General features: G+C 33.2%; 2 protein-coding genes across 3 annotated transcripts in view; one reads left to right on the forward strand and one right to left on the reverse strand.

The window, feature by feature from the left end:
* The window catches only part of LOC132713900 (ADP-ribosylation factor 1-like), a 28,137-nt gene extending 7,352 nt beyond the window's left edge, over nucleotides 1-20,785 (forward strand). Inside the window, exons 1-2 of one of the 2 annotated variants that reach the window (XM_060696605.1) lie at nucleotides 19,486-19,875; nucleotides 20,316-20,785. In XM_060696605.1, coding sequence (XP_060552588.1) covers nucleotides 19,589-19,875; nucleotides 20,316-20,661 — 633 coding nt within the window. In that variant the 5' untranslated portion in view covers nucleotides 19,486-19,588 and the 3' untranslated portion in view covers nucleotides 20,662-20,785. Of the gene's footprint in view, nucleotides 1-19,485; nucleotides 19,876-20,315 lie in introns of those variants that run through there. The other variant, XM_060696606.1, reaches the window with a different exon arrangement.
* LOC132713912 (ADP-ribosylation factor 4-like) lies at nucleotides 6,179-9,038 on the reverse strand. The gene is made up of 2 exons (XM_060696619.1): nucleotides 8,659-9,038; nucleotides 6,179-7,499 (listed from the first exon to the last, which is right to left on the reverse strand). The coding sequence occupies exons 1-2, from the start codon at nucleotides 8,928-8,930 to the stop codon at nucleotides 7,073-7,075; spliced, it is 699 nt and encodes a 232-aa protein (XP_060552602.1). The 5' UTR covers nucleotides 8,931-9,038; the 3' UTR covers nucleotides 6,179-7,072.
* Nucleotides 20,786-26,083: the final 5,298 nt, after the last annotated feature.

Raw genomic sequence — 26,083 nt, forward strand, 5'->3', positions numbered from 1 at the left:
CAGATGATGGTTTTTTCTTTTAAACATAAAAAATAAATACATGTATATGGTTAGCTTTATCATTTTTTATTATTGTTTTTCAAAGTCATTACGGTATTTCTCCTTCATTGTTTGCACATATCTTCAGAAGCATTAAATTTAAATATTATACCAATCCCCACCCAGAGGGGCCGCCTGCTAAGATATGTAGACAGGTACAGGTAAAATTGCTCAGATATGCAGACTGGTCCGACTGTTCAGATATGCACACTCGTCCGACTTCTCAGATATGTACACTCGTCCAACTGCTCAGATATATATAGACTGGTCCCGCTACTCAGAAATGGAGACCGGTCCAACTGTTCAGATATGTAGACTATACCGACTGCTCAGATATAAAGACTGGTCCAACTACTCAGATATGTAGACTGGTCCGACTGCACAGATATGTATACCGGTCTAACTGCTCAGATATGTAGACTGGTCCGGCCTAACAGATATGTAGACCGGTCCAACTACTCAGCTATGTAGACTGGTCCGACTGTACAGATATATAGACCGGCCCAACTGCTCTGATATGTAGACTGGTCCGACTGCACAGATATGTAGACCGGTCTAACTGCTCAGATATGTAGTCTGGTCCAACTGCTCAGATATGTAGACTTGTCCAGCTACTCAGATTTGTAGACTGGTCCGACTGCGCTGATATGTCGACCGGTCCCACTACACAAATATGTAGACTGGTTCAACTATTCAGATATGTAGACTGGTCCAACTGCTCAGATCTGTAGACTGGCTGACTGCTCAGATATGTAGACTGGTCCCATTACTCAGATATGTAGTCTGGTCTAACTGCTCAGATATCTAGACCCAGCCAGCATGACCATATCGGGCCGATATAGGATTAATGTCGGTATGTCGGCAAAATATGCCGACTATTAGCCGACGTCGGGCCGCTGCAGTACCGACATATTGAGTATTATGAAAAATTCTAAATGCAATGGCATTGTTTACTTAATAATGTGAATAAATTGTCCTGTGTATGATTTCAATTACTAGAACCACACTAACCACATTTCGTGTTACATCAAAAAAGATACATCGGGTCTGCGTCGGGCCTACATGACCTATCAATGCAACTATTTTGTATATCGGATTGACGTCGGTACGATATTGCGTTTTCTGTTAAATTGATTATCATGCAGAAAATAATTGTACATTTTGATATTAATTTCTTAAATAATCATAGTTGAGTTTGGAAATGATATGTGGTTTGTAATTAAATTCAATATTTATGTTTTGACTATATAAAAATCACTCGTTTATTATATTTTAAATGAAAAGCTTGCAAATATTCACTGCAGTCCTACAATTAACAGATTAAGCGCCAAAAGAAAAGCTAACAATGGAAGGTGATGAAAAGCATGTTTTTTTTTTTAATGTAATGATGATTCAACAAATGTGTAAACGCTGTTAATAATTTGATTTTTACACTTAAAATTATTGGAAAAATACAATTTATCTGTTTGTCTCTTTTTTAAATGTAAAATTATGTTGAAAATATTTGACACATGATTTCGCGACATGAATTATCATTGTAGTGATTAAAGTTAAATATTCGCCTTTATTATCTTATAATATATAAAATAATTATCTTTTATTTTGTGTGCTTGCAGGAGATGCCAAACGCTTGTTGCTAGATGTCATCAACATGCTAGCATAAGAATTATACCTGGTCGATATATCTACTGTTGGCTGGCATCGCACCGCTATTGTTTTGATGTAGGCCCGATGTCGGCAAGAAATATCGGGCCTATATCGTTAAGATATCGGCCCGATATTGTGCTGCCGATGTCGGACCAACATCATTCCTATTTGCAGCCGAGGTTAAAGCCGACATCGGGCCGTCATAGAAAACCATGTCGGTTTGATGTCGGGCCGATATAGGATGTTGGCTGGGGACTGGTCCGACTGCTCAGACATGTAGACCGGTTTGACTGCTCAGATATGTAGACTGATCCGACTGCTCAGATATGTAGACTGGTCTGACTGCTCAGATATGTAGATCGGTCCAACTGCTCAGATAGGTAGTCTGGTCCAACTACTCAGATATGTAGACTGGTGCAATAACTCAGATATGTAGACTGATCCAACTACTCAGATATGTAGACTGGCCCAACTGCTTAGATATGTAGACTGGTCCCACTTCTCAGATATGTAGACTGGTCCCTACTTCTCAGATATGTGGACTGGTCCAACTGCTCATAAATATGGACTTGTCCAACTTCTCAGATATGTAGACTGGTCCAACTTCTCAGATATGTAGTCTGGTTCCACTTCTCAGATATGTAGACTGGTCCAACTGCTCAGATATGTTGACTGGTCCAACTGCTCAGATATGTAGACTGCTCCAACTGCTCAAAGACTTGCCCGACTGCTCATATATCTAGACTCGTCCGACTTTTTATTCATGCATGTGCCATTCACTTTTAAGACAACCTTCTACCATATTTGTTTCATACAAGCATTTAATAATTATTGTGTTTTTTTTTTTAAATCAAACAATACTTTTTGCAGCAGATGTATATAGCTTACTATATATATTATACTATTTATTTAATATACTACATATTTTACTGTCCGGCGGAAAGATACGACATTTCATTAAAGACGGGTTTAGGAAGACCCCGCACCAACCACGACACAAAATAATGCACGTTTGAACTTTTGAAGCATAAAGTGACTGTACATCAAGTGCGATAATACTAAAAGAATTTAGGGACAATTTTTGCATTAGTCAATCTATTTGCATACAAGCATATGTACATGTATGTAATGGGGCCGTCACACAATGACGTTCTGGTCAGCGTTCTATTGCGTTTTGGGAAACGTTGTAAGTCGCCCATGGTTGCTAGGATAGCGCCAGAAGAACGTTTTTTGAACGCCAGTGAACCTCTGTAACCGCCGGGAATCGGCGAAACACGCTGGTCCGGAACAAAAGTTTTGAACATGCACAAAAGATCTCACTCAGTCCAGCGTTCTTCAACGTTTAAATTTCAAACGCTGAAGAACGTTTAAGAACGTTCATGGATCGTTTTACTAACTTTCATTGAGCGTTGCACACGTTCGTGTATCGGTAGTCAGCCGTTACTCAATCGCTATTTGGTTGTTGCTCATCGTTTGCTTTGCAGTGAACGACTCACTAGCGACTCTCAGACGACCTGTCAACGACCGCTGAACGGTCACAAAACGTGTGACTTAATGTAAAGGAAAGTCCTTTTTGCGTCCATTGAGCGTCATTTGTGCGTCATCCGACCGTTTCACGAACGACTATGCATATGTAAAAAGCAAGGTTCATTTGATTTTTGGCTATCGTAGAGAATACCTACTATGGAAGATCCTGAAAAATTAAGTAGGCTATATATGTTTGCTATAGCCAAGCTTCAAGTAGATGTACTGAACTTAAACATAGCTGAATATATCGAGGGAAATCACCCGCAGAGAAGACCCCGACATTCATCTACAGAGAAGAAGACCCCGACAAAGACGACAGTGTTGGACTAAATCATAAATATAAAGACGTAAAGGATTTGGAAATACAAAATGTAGCTAGTAGAAGCCCTCACCCCAATATTTTTTTCTTGTTGTCATGATGCTGACTATTCAAACACACAAGAACAACTGAATTCACGATGAAATTTCCAGCGTTCTGTACCTGTTTAGCCGTAAAAATCAACACGCTATCAAGACGCTATTGTGTCGTTATTCACGCGTTAGTCACACGCTCACAACGCTCGTCAGGTGTTGACAAATAATTCGTCCCGCGCCAGTGGAACGTTAGCACACGCTTATGGGTTTCAGACGTTTCTTTCTTCGTCGCTGTTTCACGCTTCTCGTGCGTAAGACGCAGCTAGTTATGCGTTAGGTGCACGTTAATCACACGCTAGATGTGTCAACTTTATTCAAGAATGTTCAAAAATTGAACGATTGAAACGTTCAGAGAGCGTTGACCAGAACGTCATGGTGTGACGGACCCTTTAGGAAATAGGTTGGGTTTTAAAATTCTCACAGGTCATTTTGGCTTAACTAATGTGTTGAATAATAACGGGACAACAGAACTATTTAATGCACCAAAATTCAATAATGTCTGTCAACTGATTCAATTTGCAATACAATATTCGTATAAGTAGTTGAGTCCGTTAGCCCGGAAGATTACCAATTAATTTAAAGGTTGGACATTAGAAATTGATTCGCCGACGTAAATCGTGGCTGACTTCAATCGTGGCTTTATATAGTCGCCACACTTTTAGCGCAGTCTCGATTTCTTAAATTGATTATAATTGTCACACATATTTTCAATTTTTAATTTGTTTGGGTCGTCAGACCAAACAAATAATGGTAGCGAAATTTCAGACCCTGATGCTGTTAATTGCAAATGCCGAAAGTAGTCCCAATCGTAACAACTCGGCAATCTCCGTCAAGTACGAATTCTCGAAGTCGCCCGAGGTATTCCGATTGAAGTAGTCCGCTTTTTTGAAGCGGTTACTTCCTTTTATATGTACACTTACGCCACAAAAATTCAGGGGGGATCACTGCGTAAAGATGGTCAAATAACAGGCGCATTAATTTTCAAGCAAAATAGTTCCCGAATGGTCGAAGATTTCTAATAATTATTTATTCTTTATATATATACATGCTTATGGTAAGCTCAATGGTTATTTACATCGGTGTTATCGAAATATCAAGGGTTACATCCCTAATTTAGAATAAGATGGTTTTCTTCAGACTGTTTACATATAACTTCACCGTGGCCGAGGGGTTTGCGCGCTCGCTTAGGAAGCGAAAGGTCTGGAGTTCAAATCCCAGTTGAGGCAGCTCTTTTTTTCAAATTGTTTAAGTCAAATAAACATTGAATTGAATAACAGTGTTGCAATTAGTCTTATAGCCAATTTACTACAATTTAAACGCTGGAAAGCATTGGTGGCACTATACAAAAACAAATTGGTTTATAATCTCACAACCTTCAACTTTCTGACATTCTGAGACCCATACAAATTCAGCGCCTTCTGTGCTTTGAATACTGACTCAGACATTCTTGTTAGTTACCGTAATTTATTACGATTTAGGCTTATGATTTTAATGATAGTATATATCGTTCATTAATCAACAAATACTGCATGATGTCATAATGGTGAGTACGACGGAAAAGCAATCACGCAGTTGAAAGTTCGAATCTTGGGCAAGCCATTTTTTGTAGTTGTCATAGACAGTTTGCTGTTTAATGTTTTTCAATTATTATCTATTCTAAACATTTTATTTCATAATGGCAAGAACTATCCTTTAATGATCTACGATGGTGGTGGTGGTATTGGAAGTTTTCACTCCGGATCACGGAAGTAAGCCACATCGAACTTACAAAAAAACATTTTAGCCACCGCATCGTTCCTGGGCACGCTGTTACCAGTACTTGTTACCTTCACTTTCGCTAGGAACTAAAATTTCTGTATTTGCCAGAGCAGAGGAAAGGAAAGCAATGAAAAGGGGCTTAAAATTTAATCAAAACAGAGAAATTATAAAAGTGGTACTTTCACTGTTTCAAACAGTGAATATATAAGTTTTATATTTCACTGATATATTTCTATAAACCACCGAAAAGCATATAATAAATACTCAAACCACCGCTATGGAATGTTATGGTTATATCACAATGAAAACAAGCAACGTCATGTTATTAAGTATTTTGCCTCAATACGCTTACGAAACTACAAGTGTCATTGACTGGTCATAGTGTATATAATTATGTGAAAAAATAGTCAATATCCAACATATCCATTTTCTCGATCAATGCATTACATGCTGGTTAACAAATATATAACCAATAAAAATAATTATTTTGTTTTGATTATTTTGGCAATATCCAATATGGCATGTTTATATAATACGTAGATGCTAATAAAAAAAAGGATTTAAGCAGCTCAAAAGGAGAGGCGAAGGAGCAACTGCTTTCGTTTCGTCAAAAAATGTTTTTAAACAAAATTATATACAATAAGCGTACGCGCAATTTACGAGTTCAGTGTGATTTCTTTTTGTTTCCGAAATTGAAATCCTCCTTGCTTGGCGGAAGTCCCGACAGGCACTTGGATCTGCCATTCATCAGTACCTTATTACTGTGCCCGAGTCAGCGTACCTTGACGCCTTCAAGAAGTGGACACAAATGAACACTTTTGAGCTAACTTATAATTTGAAATCTCTAGATACAAATAAACAATACATTTCGAACATCCCTCGTATGTAATACTTACGTGTTCAAACTCTTGATTAATACCTCTAGGGCTTCATTAGTCTATATCTATATGTATATTTGCAAGATTGAGAGTCCGAATACCTCACATAGCTGGAATATCTCACAACAGTTTAATATCGTCGTTTAACGAATTTGTGTTTTATTTTATGTCCTCATAAGAATATAACAATTATAGTAATTTTTTTATTATACACGTCATAAATATTACAAAAATTGAGATATACAAATACAATGTTAAACAATAGTGTGATATTATACTCATGCTAAGTATTTGAAAACTAATTAAATTATGCTCCATCATAGCTTTAAATAATATACCAACCTTTTTAAAAAATGAACACAATTACGTTATCTTTGAAATTCTCAACTACAATTTCAACTTATTTTTTTAGTTTTGTTGAATAATCAGAACATTTGCTGAGGTTCATGAACATATGAATGTATGAATAAGAAATTAATAAGGCATGCAGTGGACCAAAGGTTCGACGCATAAAATCAAATTTTAGTTATATTATATAATTAGATGCGCGATAGACTATATTTTCCCGAATTTGCTATCTATTTTGCAAGTTATTACTGACATGTGAAAGACATTCACTATTTATAACTTGCAATTTGATTTTTACACTATATCTGAATGTCCTTTATATAAAGTCCAGTCAACAATGTTCTAGTTATTCCGCCTAAATGGAATCTTTTGTTTCTATTATACATCTATTTCTATTAATAGATTAATATACATGGTTTGTTCTATTTCATACCAGTCCCATTATAATAGAATTACCCTCGTTACTGTCGAATAACTGGCCGACAAACAAGAGTTTTTTTAAGTGATTCAGCGAATTTTGAAAGAAAACCCTTATTTTCTTTATTGCCGAGCTGTTGGTCAGATGTGTCAGTCGTTCCGTTGTTATTTGCCCCAACAAATATATCCAAAGCCATCTTTTGTTTTTCATTGGTTATCATCTGATCCGAGAGCCAATCAAACGCTTCAAACAATCCGTTGTCTTCTTTATCAGAAAAATTGACACCATGGACCTTCCAGTGTCTATCAATGAAGCATTTTTCTTTCCCAAATTGTTCCCGGATATTATCTAGTGAAGTTGCGCGCGAGTCGTCGTGATTATTGGCTAGAATAAGAACCGGTACATCATTTGGTAGAACATCTTCCTGTATCTTCTCGCAATATTCGTTTATAGTGTCATCCACTCTGTAACTGAAACAAGTAAGATTACACTTCCTGAGAATTTTTGAAACGTTTAACAACACTTCTAATGCTAACGTTTTTAGTATTCACTATATCTATAAACAGAAAATTTACAAAAAGGCCCTTACAAGTATCAACAAAATAATAGACACAGTATACTTCTTATCAATCTTTATGTAAAACATGTAAAAACGAATAGTGTCTCAAGTAAATATAAAAGCTGTTATTTGGATATTTTATTGCTTAAACTTTTTTTATTAAAAAATAAGTTGTGACAAAATATCACCAGAATTATATTATGTCAACGATATTTTGCAATAAAACTGTCAACAGCTTTTAACGAAACAATTTGTTAGTTACGAAATCAAACACACAGGAAGTATACATGTATTACAAAAATATTTACAGGAACAATTTAAGCAAAACTGGAATTGCTGTTGGCTACGAAAATGTGCAGGTAAGCCTATTGCATGCAACCATTCTATCATAATTAAATTTTGCAAAATGATAGAATTGTTTATGAGAATGGATATAATTTTTTGTTAAATCAAATCAGTTTTCCGAATGCGAAATTAAACACTACATGCTACCATTCATAATCATATGTTATAGACAACAACATAATAATACCTAAAGTAAAATCTAAACATACAAGCTATAATTTGATTATCGTATTGTAAAACTGGATGCACAACGAGTTTTGTAATTAATTAATTGCAATACTCGTTTTAATTTGCAGAACTTGGCTGGCCTAAATGATAACATGTTAAAATTCGAACATTGTTAAATCCTTACACTACAGATCATGAAAATTTTATTTCCTTTCTTTCAGATTAAGATATGAGCATATTTATCCATATTAATCTGCAGGTAGATTACAATTTTATTGAAACTATTGTCAAATACCTTAAATGATTCCGAAATATTTTGAATAATAGCAAGCTACGAAATTAACATCAAGGATTTGATCCTCAATGTTGGGTAAATAAATCATAGCAATACATAACCAGGTTATCGGCCCTTATTCAAAGGTGATATGTAATGACCATTGTTTTGATTTAAATATCTGACAAAATCTAACGAAGTACTGAACAAAACAATTGCCAAGGTAATTCCTTTGCCAAGGTAATTCCTTTACCATTATGTACATTTTAATGTAAATATTTACCTACAACAATCCAAAACGAATACAAGTCCCTGTATGGTAGCATAGTAGTGTGGTAACAATGGGCGTATTGACATTCGGCCTCCCAAATCTAGAGCTGTCATTTCTACATTTTTATATCGTAATACTTCAGCGAAAATTCCTTCCCCCGCCATAGTAAAACTCAATTTACCAAGCTTCAAACTACGCAACACTGTATAAGAATATTCGTGTCCAATTATTAATATCCGCACATTTTTATCAGCAAATAAACGTTTAAAAACCGAATTTCCCATTTTATTTTCAGTGTATTTATCGTTTTTATTTTGTTTTTATCCTCTCAATGTTTGAACTTTACCTGAACTTCTTACTGGCTACATATGCGAATGTATAACAGTATATATGCTCATTTCTCATCGCTGATATATTTATAGAATTTGTTTATGTTCTATTTATATATATGACGGACGGCGTGTAAACTTATTGATTCTGTCTTGAGTTTGTTCTCGTTTATGAAAACGTGCATATTAGTTGCATATTATTATATAGATATCTACTTCAATTAACGTCGGCGTCGTTTTCGATTGAGGGACATTGTGTATACGTATTAATTAAGTACCAACTTGATGCATATATCCAGTCAACTCCGCCAATTTTTGACGTATATTCGCTCTTCAAAAAGAAAAGAAAACTGAATTGAGGAATTCATGACTTTTACTTTACGAATTTACTATTTCAACTTCATGAATTTACGATTACGTGAGTTCAAGATATCATCTACGTGATTTTATCAATAAACTTTCAAATTATGGTAAAGTTTTCCTGTTTGATTCGTGTGGTAATAAAAACTCTTTTAAATTAATGGTTATAAATGCTAATTATAACTTTTTACAAAAATTCAGAATCGTCGAACGATTAAGCAATGCAGTGGATGTATTTGAAAATCATTTCGACACAGATATATATGGCTATATAGCTAAATAAATCTATATCTGGGTCGATGAATCACCGGCTTATAACTGTATAAATGATGATCTTTTTGATATTTTTATACAAAACGATGTCTAATGTCTAATGTTATGTAACGGAAGGGATTATATATTTGATAGATGATTGGAATGCTAGGGTGGGGAATGGGGACATGAAAGATTACATAATTTGTGACAGACCTGTTCATTTTATAGATTATTATGAATTTTATAGATTATAATGAATACTGTCCGGAAATGTACATAATAATTTTGGTATTAAGCTACTAGATGTGTGTAAATCTACCTCTTTAAGAATTGCTAACAGTAGACTTTATGTGTTGTTTTACATATGCTTGTACAACTGATTCGAACGTTACTATTTACTGCTACACGAGCAAAACATAAACATGATTAAATATTTTTCTATTGAGTGGTCAGAACACGCACCACGCACCCATTACTTTTAATTTAGCATGTTATTTTGTTTGCGATGAAAACGATAGTCAATACGAGCGAATCATTATTGAATGGAAAAGTGACATCCGTGAAGATTTTAGACGTAGTCATATTACTATGTTACCGAAAATGAATAGCATAACTGACTGTGCTGAAACAGATCTGAAATTAACAATTATATTGAACAATTTACGACTATTACAAATGATGTTGCAGAACTATTGCTTCATAAAACATTGTGTTTTATATGATACGTCTTGCTTTGAAAATGCAACTTGTAAAAAAGCGAAATGGTTCGATTATTACACGTATTGTAGTACCTGGGGATTATAAGTAAATCTGGATAAAAGTAAATTTGATGTTTTTAGAAAACGCAGGCCTTTAAAGCATGATGAAAAATGAACTTATAACAATATGCATATAAAAGTTGATTCTTACTTTAATTACCTCCGCACAGTTTTTAATAATACCGGAAATTTAAACCTTAGCTAGGAAACCTTGACTGGTAAAGGCCATACTGCTTGCTAATAACAAAGGCATGTCATTAAAGCCAAGCACCATTTGTCAATTATGTGATGCATTTGTTGGCTCCGTGTTAAGAACAGAACGGAAAGTTTATTTTGACGTATACAAAGTACATCTATTAGTCAATTACATAATACATTCATTCATACATACATATATACAGTCACAAAATCAATGGATAGTCTGCAAATTTCTTGAAGGCGAACAGTTTAATCTATTTTGTTTCCTTCAGTATAGGATTTGACATAATCAGTTTAACATATATGTATTACATAGTTTAATATTGAGTTACGAACATGTTGACAAAGATAGCGTGAATTCCACATACATTATTGTGTCACTTGCAATAAAGTTATCTATACATACGTAAAAAACACCGATATCTAACTATATATACTATATTAGATTTCGCAAGGGAGCTAATTAATGTAGTCTTGTCCATATTGTATATTACGAGTTATATAACGTATTACTCAGTAGTATAGCGTAATATTTCGATTTAAAACATGTTTATCCAGATACAAGTGAATTACCAACTATAGTATCACACTATACTATATTGAAAGGGAATAGTACTCCAAAACTACAGTTAACCGTCACACTGTCCCGAAATTGACACAAGATGGGCATACGAATTTGAAATGTTTAATATCGTGCGAAGATAGCCCCGAAATTGGTCGGTAGTCTCTGAACAGCCGAAACAAGTACGATTCCTACAGAAGGTCACGCGATCGCAGCCGAGTCACACACGATTCCTACCGAAGGTCACGCGATCGCATCCGATACACACACGAAGTCACCTCAAAGATGCAATTTTGTACCAAGTAGTTTACCAGCAGGACACGCGAAGGTCACAGGATAGGTACACGACGTCGTATTTTGAGTACGATGCACGTACGCTGTTACGAAGGCGTCAAGTGACCTTCACCTCCAGTTGGTAAAAAACCCACGGCCAACCGTGGCAAATTTTAGTTGCAGATAGTTTAAACTTTATTTTGGCTCTTCATATTACTATCAAAAACAATTCTATTCACACAAAAATCTATGATAAAAGTGATGACTTTGACTATGGTATAGTAAACTATCCACATTTAGATGGAGACGTACCGCATGCAACATCTGACGGGGTATATGTATCTCAGTAAATTAGATTCGCTAGAGCTTTTAGCAACGTGAAGGATTTTAACAAGCTAAATATTTTCATTACTAGCAAGCTACTCAAACAGGGCTACCGCTATTATAAATTACGTAAATATTTTACAAAATTTTACAATCGTAACTTTGATTTAATCTTAAAATTCAGTAGTGATTCAAAAAATGATTTTAATGGAGATGTCATTGTAATTTTTCTGTGGCCTTTACTAAAATTATGAAACGTTTAACCAAAAGAGGTTTTGACCCTACTTATTTAGATATACCGCATGCTAAGTGTTCAACACTTTAAAAGTTGGTCCTTTCTTCTTTTGATTACATCTGACGGACCAACTATACCGCATGCTTAGTGTTCAACACTTTAACTGTTGATCCTTTCCTCTTTATATTACATCTGATGGACAAAGTGGGATACTCTATGATGGACAGTTCTTAATGCCATTTGGGACTGAATTGCCTTAATGTTCGTCTTCTACCTTGCTCCTGCGGCCCTTGTAGATGATTTTTTTGTTACTCTGTCTTCCTTTAAAATATTGAGTACTTTTGTTATGGTCATATATATGTGTATTCCTTTATATGTATCTACATTATCATTTCGGTGTTTTACTTATTTTATCTTTTGAAACCATAACAACTGTTATAAATTTACTTGGCGGGGATTCATTTTATTTACTCCGTCTCGTTTATAGGAACATGGTGGGCTAAGAGTGATGTTTGGTGCACCATTAACCGGTTTAAACTCCCCAGTAGTACTTATGCTGCTTACCAGTCCAAGGTGGCGCCCCTCTCCTCTTTATTCCTCAGATGCACGTCTTTGTTATTTCATACTGTTTTGGTGACACTTTTGCCGGTGTCCCTTGTTGTTTTCTAGTCGACGGTAAGTATTTTCCCTTTTGCCCCTAGTTTTATTTAGTTAATAAATCAATCATTTATTTGTTTTCTTTGATTTCCTTGTCGTTTACCATTATTTCGTCTTATGTATCATTTAAGTGATAAGCCTATCCATGCTTTACCTTGCGCCCTGTCCGTTTTTCTGGGGGGGGGGGGTCCTTTTGTGTTACTTGGTTCTTGTTGCTGGGTCGTGTGGGTGTTGCGTTCATTGAAGGCTGCCTTTCCTTGTTGATCTTGTTTATCATATTTGATAAAACTTTATCATACCACCCAAGTTGGGCTTGTGGGCCTCATCATATTTTTTCTAAGGTGTCTTAAAAGTAGCAATGCTGCTGCCTTCTTTTTCTCGATTGACTCATCACCAAAGCATGTAATTCTGCAGGAAATAAACTGAAAATAATTGTAAATGAATTGCAAATAATCTAAGCTTTTGATGTCTCTGTAGAGATGTGCAAGAGTGACAGATGAGGAAGATGGTTTAGCCGTTTATATGTCCACCATGATAAACATGCAACGCTTGAGCCATTAAAAATTGCTTTCTTCGGCCTCATCGTGGTCCCATCTCGATGACATCGTACCAAAATACGATGGTGACACGACGGTATTGCGGGGGCTTCACGTAGTCGTGTTCCCTTTTTAAGACTATCGGGAATCTTCGTGTTTACTTCGTATTGTCTTCTTGAGGCTAAAAATGCCAGATTGCACCGATGATCACACGAAGAAAAGACGAAGACTACACGATTTGACAAGATGGCTTCACGACGGCCTTACGAAGGGCAAAATTGACATACGAATTCAACACGAAAATGAACCTTCGCAATGTCTTCGGGCAATTTTTTGGCATGCCAAAGATTTTGGAACCGCTCACGAAGTTGCTGCCGGAGCTTGAAATATTTAGCCGGGGATCATACGATGGCAAAAGATGCCCTCACGAATGGCACGATGTTATTACGATCAGATCCGAATTTGAACATTTCCTTATTCGTGTGTCCATCTGATGCCAAATTCGGGACAGTGTGACGCCTGCATAACGAAACGAAAGGGAAGGCTAACAATTGGCTATTCTAAAAGATATTTCGATTGCAAATTTGTAATTTAAGAAAAAGCCTTACAACTAACTTGGGTCATAAGACAAAATAATATACTTATTACCATTCTTAACTGTGCACAGGAGTAATATTTCCATTTTTACAAACATATATAATAATTATAGTAGTATCGTACCGATTGTGTAACTAGCAATAAATGTGTTTATACATACGTTAATAGACACCGATAGCTAAGTTTATATAATATGTTAGATTTCGCACAGGAGTTAATTAATGTGGTCTTTCCATATTGTATATTTCGAGTTATAAAACGCTCATTGCACTATATGCAACAATGTTTTGGCTAATTATAAGATATTTTCATAATTAAATATAACTAATCATCTATTAAATTAGAACTGTACGGTTGACCAGAAACATCCATATAAACACTATTAGGCTTATAATAAATAACATCTTATTTACAACATCAAACTATAAACATACATATATACCAACTAACTCAGTCTGGTTGACCAAAGCAACCATATAAACACTAACAGGCATATAATAAATAGCACGTTCAATATTTCAAGACAATTTTACACTAATCCGTAATATTAATAATCGAATTTCTTATAGTTTAAACATATTTATTCCCGAAAATATATATAATGTACATACAAATATATAACAAACAAAACATTTTTACACAATGGAAAAGGATGAAAATGAAGACAATTTCTTATAGACATTGCGTTTTTACAGTATAACCCTAATTCATAAAGAGCAGTCTTATTTTCTGTTTGTAACAATTCTAAAAACTTATATACACTTGGTTTGATATAATAATATTTTGCTATATAATAATTTTTTTACGTAAATCTGAATAGATAGGGCATATAATAACAAAGTGGTATTCATCTTCTAAATCTAGTGAATGACAACATTGACAATGTCTTTCGTTTCTAGGTATTCTATTTCTGGCATACCTTCCAGTTTGAATTCTTAGAGCATGCGCTGAAATTCTTAATCTAGTGATGTAACATCTTAATGAACTAGGTAAAATATCTAAATATGCTTCGTATCCAAAAACATTTTTAAAGTTTTTATACAAATCTAACACTTCGCTACTTCCCTTATTTTCATTCCATCCTTGTATAAAACAATCTATCATTCTCTCCTTAAATATATTTACAAAATTTTTATCAATAGCGCATGGATTGTCCCAAACATATGTAAATCCGAAGTCACATAATAAAGCTTTAACATTGGTCACCCAGTTTTTAAAACCTTTGTTACAATATTCAAATGACATTACATAAACACGATTTAATATAATATTGTCACTATTTATTAATCTTAACCAATATTTTATCATGGCTACATAACGCTTAATATACAATGGGTATCTGCCCAATTCACCGTACACAGCAACAGAACAAGTACTATTTCTAACCTTTAATAAATGTTTGCAAAATTTCAGATGGATTCGTTCAATAACTTTGACTTTGTATAACCCCAAATTTCTGCTGCGTAGTTTAATATCGAACCAACAAATGCATCGAATAATTGACATAAAACTGTAGGCCTTAACTTAATCTTTTTACAATTAATCATTAATAAATTCAATACCTTAAGAGCATTTCCAGTGAGATATTCCTGATTTAGCGTAAAATTTCCAGTATAATGAAAAACAGTTTCTAAATAGTTAAAATCGTTCACTACCTCTAGCTCTTTCCCATTATATGTCCAATGTTCATTTAACAATAATCCCCCTCTTTTTCTAAATACCATAATTTTAGTTTTTTCAGTATTAACTTCTAATCCCAATTTACTACAATAATCATACAATAGGTTTAAATTTTTCTGCAATTCCTCCTTTACTTTCCTAAAATAACCATATCGTCTGCAAATAATAACAAAATTAATACAGTATCATCAATGACTAAACCAGAATCTACATCATCTTGCAAAAAAAGCTCTAAATCTTCTACGAAAAGTGAGAACAAAATCGGTGACATTATCTCCCCTTGTTTCAATCCTACAGCATACTCAAAATATTCCGAATAGTTATTACAATTTCTAACACATGACTTAACCTTTTGATACATGTCCCTCACTATTCTTAACAATTTACCCTGAATTCCATTCTTATAGAGCTTTAACCATAGTGCACTTCTATATATAGTATCAAAACATTTTTTCATATCAACAAAAACACAATATAATCTCTTATTTTCATTTAAATGCTGTTGTACAACATTAAGTAATATAAATAAAGCATCAGTCGTAGATCGGCCTTTCTTAAAACCAAATTGTGCATCTGATATAATATTTTTTTGTTCACAAAATGTTACAATTCTTTTATTCAAAATGGTGGTGAATAATTCCGAAAAACAACTAACGAGCGTAATACCTCTGTAGTTATTCACGTCATTAATATTAATGTCGACCTTTTTATGTAAAGGGACGATAACTCCTTCGGTCCATTTTTCCGGAAAATAACCAGAATCTAAGATGGCATTAAAAAATATCACAAACATGTGAAGATAAAATATCAATGCTTTCTATAAGGTATTCATTCATAATATAGTCACTACCCATAGTCTTTTTAAGTTATGCTAGCGAGATATGGGTTTTTAATAAAAGTAAAGAAATTGAGAGAGTTCATATTAAATTTTGTAAGTCAATACTTTATGATAAAGATCCAGTAACACAATTTTTTATGGTTTTATAATTATCATAAATATCATGCTCAAATGAAGAATTATCATTTTTTTAAGTTCCAAAAAGCATTATTTATAAAGATATTACCGAATTTAACATTTCATGTAAATAAAGGAGGTAACAAAAATTTATTTTCTATAAAATCTAAGTCAAATTTTTCAATAAGAAATCATTAATGAATGCATATATTATATTAATGATTACATGGAATATGTACAAATATTTGCAGTACATATTTTACTTATTCTTCGATGTTTGAAAATTGTTTATAAACATAATTATATACATATATGTGATTTCACTTAAGTGTGGTATACAACCTCAATTACAACATACAGGAACTTTTAACAAAGTACTAGCATTATGGCTCTTTATGGTGAGTTACGTAAATACCCGTTGTTCATTAACAGATATTTAAGGATTGTAAAATAATGGCTGAACAGTGCAAAGTGTAAATATATTTCAATTAAGAAGATGTAGAAAATAATGTTAAATGATTGTCAAAAAGGCAAGGTAATTTGGATATCTAAAGTAAAATCTGTGTTACAAAATAATGGGTTTTTATATACGTATGTATGGAACAATCCTGATATTATCAATATTGTTACGAGCCAGGCGTAACGAGAAAGAAAAGCCAGCAACAAACTTGTAACAATAACAAATTTATTACAGAAAAATTATTAAAGAAAAATAAAATAACAAATTATGTTTACAAATACCTGAAGTCCAAATAAAAATGTAAATTACAAATGTCTAGTTTGATCCTGGAATAATCCTTTTTGAATAGCACAGTTAAATCCAAGAACACTTTAGAATAAATTCCCACAATAAAATCCACAAGAATAATTTAAACTATTTTAAAAATAATCCAAGCTCCAATAAATCACTTAATTTTCAAGTTGAATAATACTCCAAATATATTGATGTCTTAAAAGGTAACTGATGACTTAAAAGATCACTGATGACTAAAAACGTAATACGAAAGAAAAAATGTCTCCTATTTATATTAAGCTAAGAAGTTTCTAGAATAGTCTTCCATTTTCTACATAAATCATAATCTAGCAACTTCAACAATAAAGATCATTCCGGAAATTTCTATCTAATTATAATGCATGAGTTTTCTACAACAGTTAAGAAAGTTCTAGTACATACATGAAGTTTATGTTCTAAAAATAGAACAATGATAATATTGGAAATACCAACTGGTCAGATATAAATTATATACATGTAATATGTTGCATACATAACAATATTCAAGCGTTTTCTTCATTATTCAAACAAAGACTAACTGACCAGTTTGTTCCGTCATGGACTGCAACATTGTCTGCTAGTCCAAGTTTATGTACTTATAAAATATTTAAAAACTGTGTATTTAAAAAGATTCTAATGCAACAAAACACTTCATCATGCTATTGAATGTACCATTTTACACATTCGTTTCAAAAGCTTTTCGAAGGAAGATTCCGTATCCCTGCCACCGGGACTGAAGACCCAAACTATACTATCCCCACTTCCAGTTTAGCTGTTCGCGCACGCGATTATCATTTAAGACAATTTCCCTTGCGACTCCTTACCTGAAGTCCTCGCTTGTAAATATAGTTATTAAAGGACAATAAATATGTCACTTTTATCTGCATTACATTTCGCCGACTGCTTTCAACAAAATTCACCGTGACATTTATCAGAAAACTATCAGCATACTCGTATATTTTATGTTAAATGATAAAAAATCAAAACCATACCGAATAATGCTATCCAGGAACAACATTTTGGTAGAGGTGATTTATAATAATGCTAAATCTGATACATTTATCATTACCTTCCATTCCTTAAAAAAGCAACCATTAAAATAATAATGCATTATCAATGGATTAGCATTAAGTTTTTTTTATATAGTGCACCTTTTTATTGTGTTGTTTTATACCGTTGCATGTATTTTTTTGTAATTTTTGTAATGTTGTATTATATTGTTTTCCATCGTATTTTATCACTCTTTCTGTATTTGTTTGCATTGTTGTTATGTATATAGGCTTATTCTAAATGTGTTTAGTATTTGTTTTTAATAGCTCAGTATGTAAGCGCAAAACTAATAATTGCAATGTTGTGGGTTTAATACCTACTCATGCCACTAACATTTTTAACAATTTTATTTTGTTTATATAATTTTGCATGTTCTTTCATCTTCTTTCAAAAAAGTTCTATTCATGTTCATTCTAAAATATTCTTTCTCTAAGTAGTTTAGTATTCTAAATTGTTCATTAATAGTATATATATAATAAATGTTTGTACTTCAAGGTGTGTGCTTATTTGTAATATTGTGTTATATTAATATACTAATTGTGTGCATTTGTACCGCTAACATAAAAATATATAAGTTTAAATTCTGTAATTCTGTTTAAAAAATATTAAACATTTAAACATCCTATATTAATTCTGCTGTAAACATTCAACATTAATTAAATTTAAGTTGTAAACAATTAAATTTCAAACTGTAAGTTAAACTTAAAAACATTTGTAAAATGTGTATTGTAAATAATTGTAAGTTAAACTTTACTTTCATTTTTTGTATTATTGTAAATTATTGTTTTTCTTTAATTAAAAATTGTAAAATTTGTTGCTGCGTTATCTTCTCTGTTACGTTTAGCTCGTAACATTGTATAATACGTACCGAATCACATCCTATCATATTGTATTGTATTGTACCGTATCGTATCAACTGCCATATACATGTTTATTGTACCATACAGTAATGTTTGCATCATTTATAATTACCACTTTTATAAGTGTATATGTAGTTTATATAAGTATGCAGGGTATTCAGTCAACTATTCAAATATTATCATTTAAAATTGAATTAATTGAATGATATTTTAGAGAAATGACGTATAACAACTGTTAATATGTTTAATCATTTCTTCATAGCAAAATTGTTGTAAATGTTATCTAAAGTATTACAAAGAGACGTGTCAATTTGTGACAAAGGTAGGCCATGAAGCTGGTATAACTCACAAAACTTTCCAGATATTACCTGAATTGTACCGCAGAAAATTTGTCAGTGTCTGTAATGAAAATTGCTCGAGCTATAAATAGACATGATACATATCTATCTATATAAAGAAGAAAAGGTAAACATTCGTAACACATCAATTATTCCGTGGTATTTTATAGCTACATTAAAATGTTATATTTCGCTTCAATAAAATGGGGAACTTTTTATTTAAACGTTTGTTTGTTAAAAAAACAATACGGATTTTAGTTCTAGGTCGATATGACGCGGGTAAAACAACAACTCTCCATGCATTAAACCTTGGTGATGTTCGAACAACAATACCTACTGTTGGTTATATGTCGGAAACTTTAAACTTTAAAAATCTAGAAATATCAACGTGGGATATCGGCGGCAGAGAGAAAATAAGGCCTTTATTAAGGCATTACTACGCGAGTACACATGGACTTGTGTTTGTGTTAGACAGTAGTGACAGAGAGGGGTATTATTTCTTCTCAATAAAGTTTCACATGTATTGGTTCTTATTGATTTACGCTATTGTATAGTTTAAAGACATGCTTAACACATTTAATCGTGTGTGGTTTTAAATTAAACTTAAATGCCATATTTGAAAGTCATAGGGTTAACTTAAATTTGTGCACAGGAGCTTGAAATTCTATGAATAATTGAAAAATATAAGCAAATAATTGCACACATGTAATTTGTACCACAGAAAAAAATGTTCATTTGTTATAGTTTAAAGTTTAAATCATAAGCATCTTCCGTTTGTAATTCTAATGTAAATATTTTGTTGCGTTCATTGCCAAATTCATGTGAAGTATGTTGTTTTTCAGGTCTTAATCTGGACATATGAACATACGTACATTCATAACGGTAGGGTTTGATACTTTACTTTTTGTCAAAGTTGCTTTCGAATTTCAGGTTTGACCAGACTTTGAAAGAATTATTTGTTGTTGTTAAAGAAGAAGAACTCAGAAACATTCCAGTTCTTGTTCTTGCCAATAAACAGGATATTTCCGGTGCTATGAAACCTGAATCAGTAGTGCGTGAAATTCAGAATGAGCAAAGCATGCGTGATACAAGATGGATGGTGTTCGGTGTAAGTGCTGTCGACCAAACTGAGCACAGACTATTTGAAGCATTTGATTGGTTAACAAATGAAATAACTGTCAATGAGAGACGTTCCGCGGCATCAAAAATGTTACATGAAGATAATAGAGACTGCAATAATAATAACGGAGATAAACGAACCAAACATAACACTTGATACGTTATTGTTTTATTATTTTTATTTTGTTTACATTTTGTCTTCTACTGTGTAATCATATATGGTAATTTACTCCAAGAAACTATTGCAGAAGGTCATATAATTATTAAATATTATATAAGAAGTGTGGCTATTGATATATGTCAAATGTTGACGTATGAATAATATAAATGATCCGAGTACATGTACTGTGTCAATATCCAAACAATCATATTATGAGTGACTGCACTTTACCCAAACAATAACTTTGAAACACTAGGACTTCAAGTAATACCACTTTAAGATTTGTTTAAATATATGTCCACAAATATAACTGGATTATACTTAAAACTCAATGAAATATGTTTACTATATGACAGCGTTTCAGCAAATTGGTTAAAAAAAAACCTGCATTATGTTTAAATGATTATAGTAACTATAAAAACTTAGCAAAATATTTTCAGTACATCGACATTATAGTTATTTAAATGCATACAACATAACATTTATTCCAACATATAGACAGTTTTATTGATATCTATTATGTATGATAATGACTCATAGAGTTGACGAGACTGAATTTTAAAATATCTTAATATACGAAAAATTTGCGTCTTTGAGTAAAGTATTCTTTAATGGTGAGTGTCCTTTATAGTATTCTTTCCACAGACTAACATTTGATAGAAAATGTTACAACATAAAGTATTAAATACGCCATGCAATAAATCTTTCATATATCATATAATAGTAGATACCAAATAAAATCCTATCCATTCCCCTTTGGACTGTACATATTACATCTTACACAAAATATATGACTATGTTAATACAAGAAGAATTAAAAACAGATGGTCAAAATGGCGCAGAACTAAATTTCATGTTCAAGGGATGTGGTCACTTACCGGTCCTTTGTGAAGTCATCCATCATGTGTCTGGTAAAACATTGTTATATTAAAATTGTGTATATGTAAATGTCATGCATTTCTCTGATGACTATAAAAGTTGTTTCATGCGTATACTGCAGGACGTCAAGAGAATATGTTTCAAGAAGCTTTATGTGTTGAAAGACATGACTTCGTTACTTATATATTACCTTTATATTGATTACACAAATAAAAAAGTAAGAAAAAAAACATAAGGAGCACTATGAAAGTATTGACGTGTAACGTTATCTGAACTACATATGCTGCCTCAGATGTGAGTGATTTACTAAAGAAATTTAAATACAATAGCCGATGTCAGAATAGGCTGACACTGTCACGTCGATTTGTTTATAAGCAAAGCAACTATGTGCATTAATATGTTTGATAATAAATCGAAATTACCGATGCCGCACTGGTTGTTAATATTAATTCAAAGGAAAATCATACTGAGAGCTTTAAAAATGTTTCACCTCGTAAATTGTATACAAACCACTACAATAGACTCTGTGTACCACCTCCTTAGGGATAATTAACAGACAAATTCAGCAAAATGTCACCGGACAGCAGGAAGACGTAATGCGATGTTATCTAATTATTGTTATAAATCCTGACTTAGACGACTAAATAATTCAATAATTAGTCCTTTTATAAGAAGGAAAATTATCTCCTAAAATGACAGTACGTTCATTAGTCCGCCTACATGATAACGCTGTCTCGTCTCTTGTGTTATTTAAAACTAAACAGTTCGGATGTCTACTCAGTGTTTAGTTGCGGATTTATCAAAATACCCCGTAGTCTCAAGTACAGCGCCATTAATATTGTTGTGCTTTAGGGAATTACTGTTTTTATATTGCCATTTCAGTTTATAGCTTATCTTGATTATAAATGTTAAATGCCTATACATTGTTTATGTTGCTTCATGTAGTACTTATGGTAAACTAATCGAGCGAAATTGTATTAAATATATTTATATTTACAAGAAAGAAACGATCAGGACTTTTAGAACGTGGAAAAAAACCGTATCAAGGTATTCTGATATCATTTCGTTCATATTTTGTCTGGCGCATTACTCCAAAATTACTTGAGCGATTTTCTTCAGACTTCATACACTGACAGAACACAAGTAGAAGTACAATTATTTTGCCTGTAATTCCCCTCTATCAGATGTAAATGAAAAACTTTGTGCGCAGCATAATTCCAAAAGTACTTTAAACGTGATACACTGACAGAGCACATATAAGTATGAAATGCACTGTTAAAGAACAATAAGTCTTATTTTGGTATATTTTAAAGTTATTCCCCTTTATTAGATTTCTTCTTCTTTTTTATGCCGGGTCAGATAATGGTTTTCCATTTAAACATATAAAATAAATACATGTATATGGTTAGCTTTATAATTTTTGATTATTGTTTTTCAATGTCATTACGATATTACTCCTTTATTGTGTGCACATACCTTCAGAAGCATTAAATTAAAATCTTATACCGATCCCCAATGATTATCCACTTTGACGGGATCTCTGAACAATCGCAACTACTCGGCCCTTTCCGTCAGTCTTCGGATAAGGCCCTCGAACACAATAGTATGAATACACAGAACGGATGCGATATTTCGGTCTAACCTACGCTAAGAAACTAAACATGTAAACAAATAGTAATTTAATGCTGTGGGTTGTTGACAAGTTTATTTCCAATATATGTAGTAAAAGTCCACCTAAAATAAGTGAATTCATAGGTACAAAAGGAAACAATACATTATTTATATATTTATTATTATGGTTGTAGAAACCGAAAGTGCAAAAACCGAACCTGTTGACATTTAGTCGGATTTGTTTAAAATTGAACATCAGTGGGCATATTTAAATTAGACATCTTTTCAAGCATAAGCGTACCGGAACAGACGTTAGATGTCAAATATATACATTCGTTTTACATTATCTCTGTTTCTGTATACATCTGAAACCACGTGGTAGAACTACTTTCAATCGGTATTGTTTCCGAGGTTGTTATAAATAGAAGCCGAGGCAGTTCCGAATGGATCTCTGAACCCACCTCTTTCGATCAAATTGATAAGATATGTAGACTTATCCCACTGCCCAGATATGTAGACTGGTCCCACTGCTCAGAGACTTGCTCGACTGCTCATGTATCTAGACTGGTCCAACTGCGGCGTTCGCTTTTAAGACAACCTACTACCATATTTTTTCATACAAGCATTTAATAATTATTTTCCCTTTTTTAAAATCAAACGATGATTTTTGCAGCAGATATATACATGTAGCTTGATATAATATACTACATATTTTACTGCCGAGTGGAATGATACGACATTTGAATTAAGACGGTTTTAGGAAGAGCCCGCACCAACCACGACACAACATAAAGCACGTTTGCACTCTTGAAGCATAAAGTGACTGTACATCAAGTGCGATAATACTAAAAGAATTAAGGGAAATTTTTGTATTAGTCAATTTATATGCATACAAGCATATGTACATGTATGTAAGGAAATAAGTTGAGTTATAAAATTCCCACATGTCATTTTGGCTTAAATAATGTGTTGAATAATAACGGGACAACAGAACTATGTAGTGCACCAAAATTCAATAATGTCTGTCAATTGATTCAATTTGCAATACAATATTTGTATAAGTAGTTGAGTCCGTCCGCCCGGAAGATTACAAATTAATTTAAAGGTTAGACATTAGAGATTGATTCGCCAACGTATTATAACTGACTTCAATCGCGGCTTTATAAAGCCGACACACTTTTTCGCGCAGTCTCGATTTCTTAAATTGATTATAATTACTGTCACACAATTTTTTACTGACTCAGACATTTTTGTTAGTTACCGTAATTTATTACGATTTACGCTTGGGATTTTAATGGTAGTATAAATATCATTCATTAATCAATAGATACTGCATGATGTCCTAATGGTTAGTACGATGGAATTGCGGTCACGCAGTTGAAAGTTCGAATCTTGTACAAGCTTGTAGTTTACATAAACAGTTTGCTGTTTTATGTTTTGCAATTATTATCTTTCCTTTACATTTTATTTCATAATTGCAAGAACTATCCTTTAATGACCTATGATGGTGGTGGTGGTATTGGTTGTTTTCATTCCGGATCACGGAAGTAAGCCACATTGAACTTACCAAAAACATTTCAGCCACCGCATCGTTCCTGGGCACGCTGTTTAGCAGATTACCAGTACTAGTTACCTTCACTTTTGCAAGGAACTAAAATTTCTGTACTTTCCAGAGCAGAGGTACCAGTGTAAGTGACCGTAGAAACGATTCCGCTATTCCTTTCATTACTTGTTTACGTCAATATTGACATCTTTTTAATAGGCGTGTCGAAAATTCCTATATAAAAGCATACGATTTATCGCCCTTGTATCATAGTTTGGAGACTTTACTGATGAAAATGAACCAGAGTTAAATAGGATACCCATACATGCATAGTGCGTTAACTGGAGTGCAGGTATTAGTTACCCGCTTTCCAGAGCATGCCCAGTGATTGACTCATTTTTCTGGGGTTTACTTATTATAACGACAGAGAAAGGGATAGTGATAGAAATATTATATTACGATTTTCGTTCATTGGTTATTTTTTTCTGGGGTTGCATATTGCGACAACAGGGAACGTGTTTTTATTTCTGCCTATACATATGTAATACAACAGAGAAAGAACATCAAAACACTCGATAATTACGTTCACTCGTGCAAATCAGATAGCCTTTTCTTTTGATGATCTTTCTATAACAAATCTTCCACAACCTTAACCGTTTTTTGTATCATAGTTTTGGGACTTTTCTGTTGAAAATGTGTCAGAGTTAAATCGTATACATATACATGCACAGTGCGTTAACTGGAGTGCAGGTATTAGTTACCCGCACTCCAGAGCATGCCCATTGATTGGCTCATTTTTGCTGGGGTTTACTTATTGTGACGGAAGAGAAAGGGAAAGCGATAGAAATATCATATTCAGATGCTCGTTCATTGGTTACTTTTTCCCGGGGTTTCATATTGTGACAACAGGGAACGTGTTTTTATGTTTGACTATGATACAAAAGAGAAAGAACATCAAAACACTCGGCAATCTGATTAATACTCGGGGGCTACGCCCCCTCGTACAAATCAGATAGCCTCGTGTTTCGATGCTCTTTCTATTACTTATTCAGCATTTCAAAGCGTAAGATGTTGATTGTACAGACCCTGGTTCGAATGCGGGAAAATACATTTTTATCTTACCCTTTTTGATACATTGCAACTATTTGGATTTTAGTTCTTTTTACATTTAAAAAATGGATAAATACAAACTTATCAAAATTGTTTAAAATGTGACTAACGAGTTTAAGAGTTTAAAAATGAATTATACAAAAAAATCGTATTCATTTCTTTTACCTTCTATGTTTAGATTTCAGCCGAATGGTGTCATAATAAAACATTTATAAAAGTTCTGTTTATATATGTACAGAAAGCCAAATTGGAAATAAATTGTATGTTTATTATGCA

This window comes from Ruditapes philippinarum, unplaced genomic scaffold (assembly GCF_026571515.1).
Source record: "Ruditapes philippinarum isolate M1 unplaced genomic scaffold, ASM2657151v2 ctg120_1_1_1_1, whole genome shotgun sequence".
Taxonomy (NCBI): Eukaryota; Metazoa; Mollusca; class Bivalvia; order Venerida; family Veneridae; genus Ruditapes; species Ruditapes philippinarum.

What these genes read in the sequence shown, in the direction of transcription:
- LOC132713912 (XM_060696619.1), bottom strand. Translation starts at nt 8,930, where the DNA reads ATGGGAAATTCGGTTTTTAAACGTTTATTTGCTGATAAAAATGTGCGG. An exon ending in TTCGTTTTGGATTGTTGTAG is followed by an intron (nt 7,500 to 8,658) that starts GTAAATATTTAC and finishes TACTTGTTTCAG; the next exon opens with TTACAGAGTGGATGACACTA.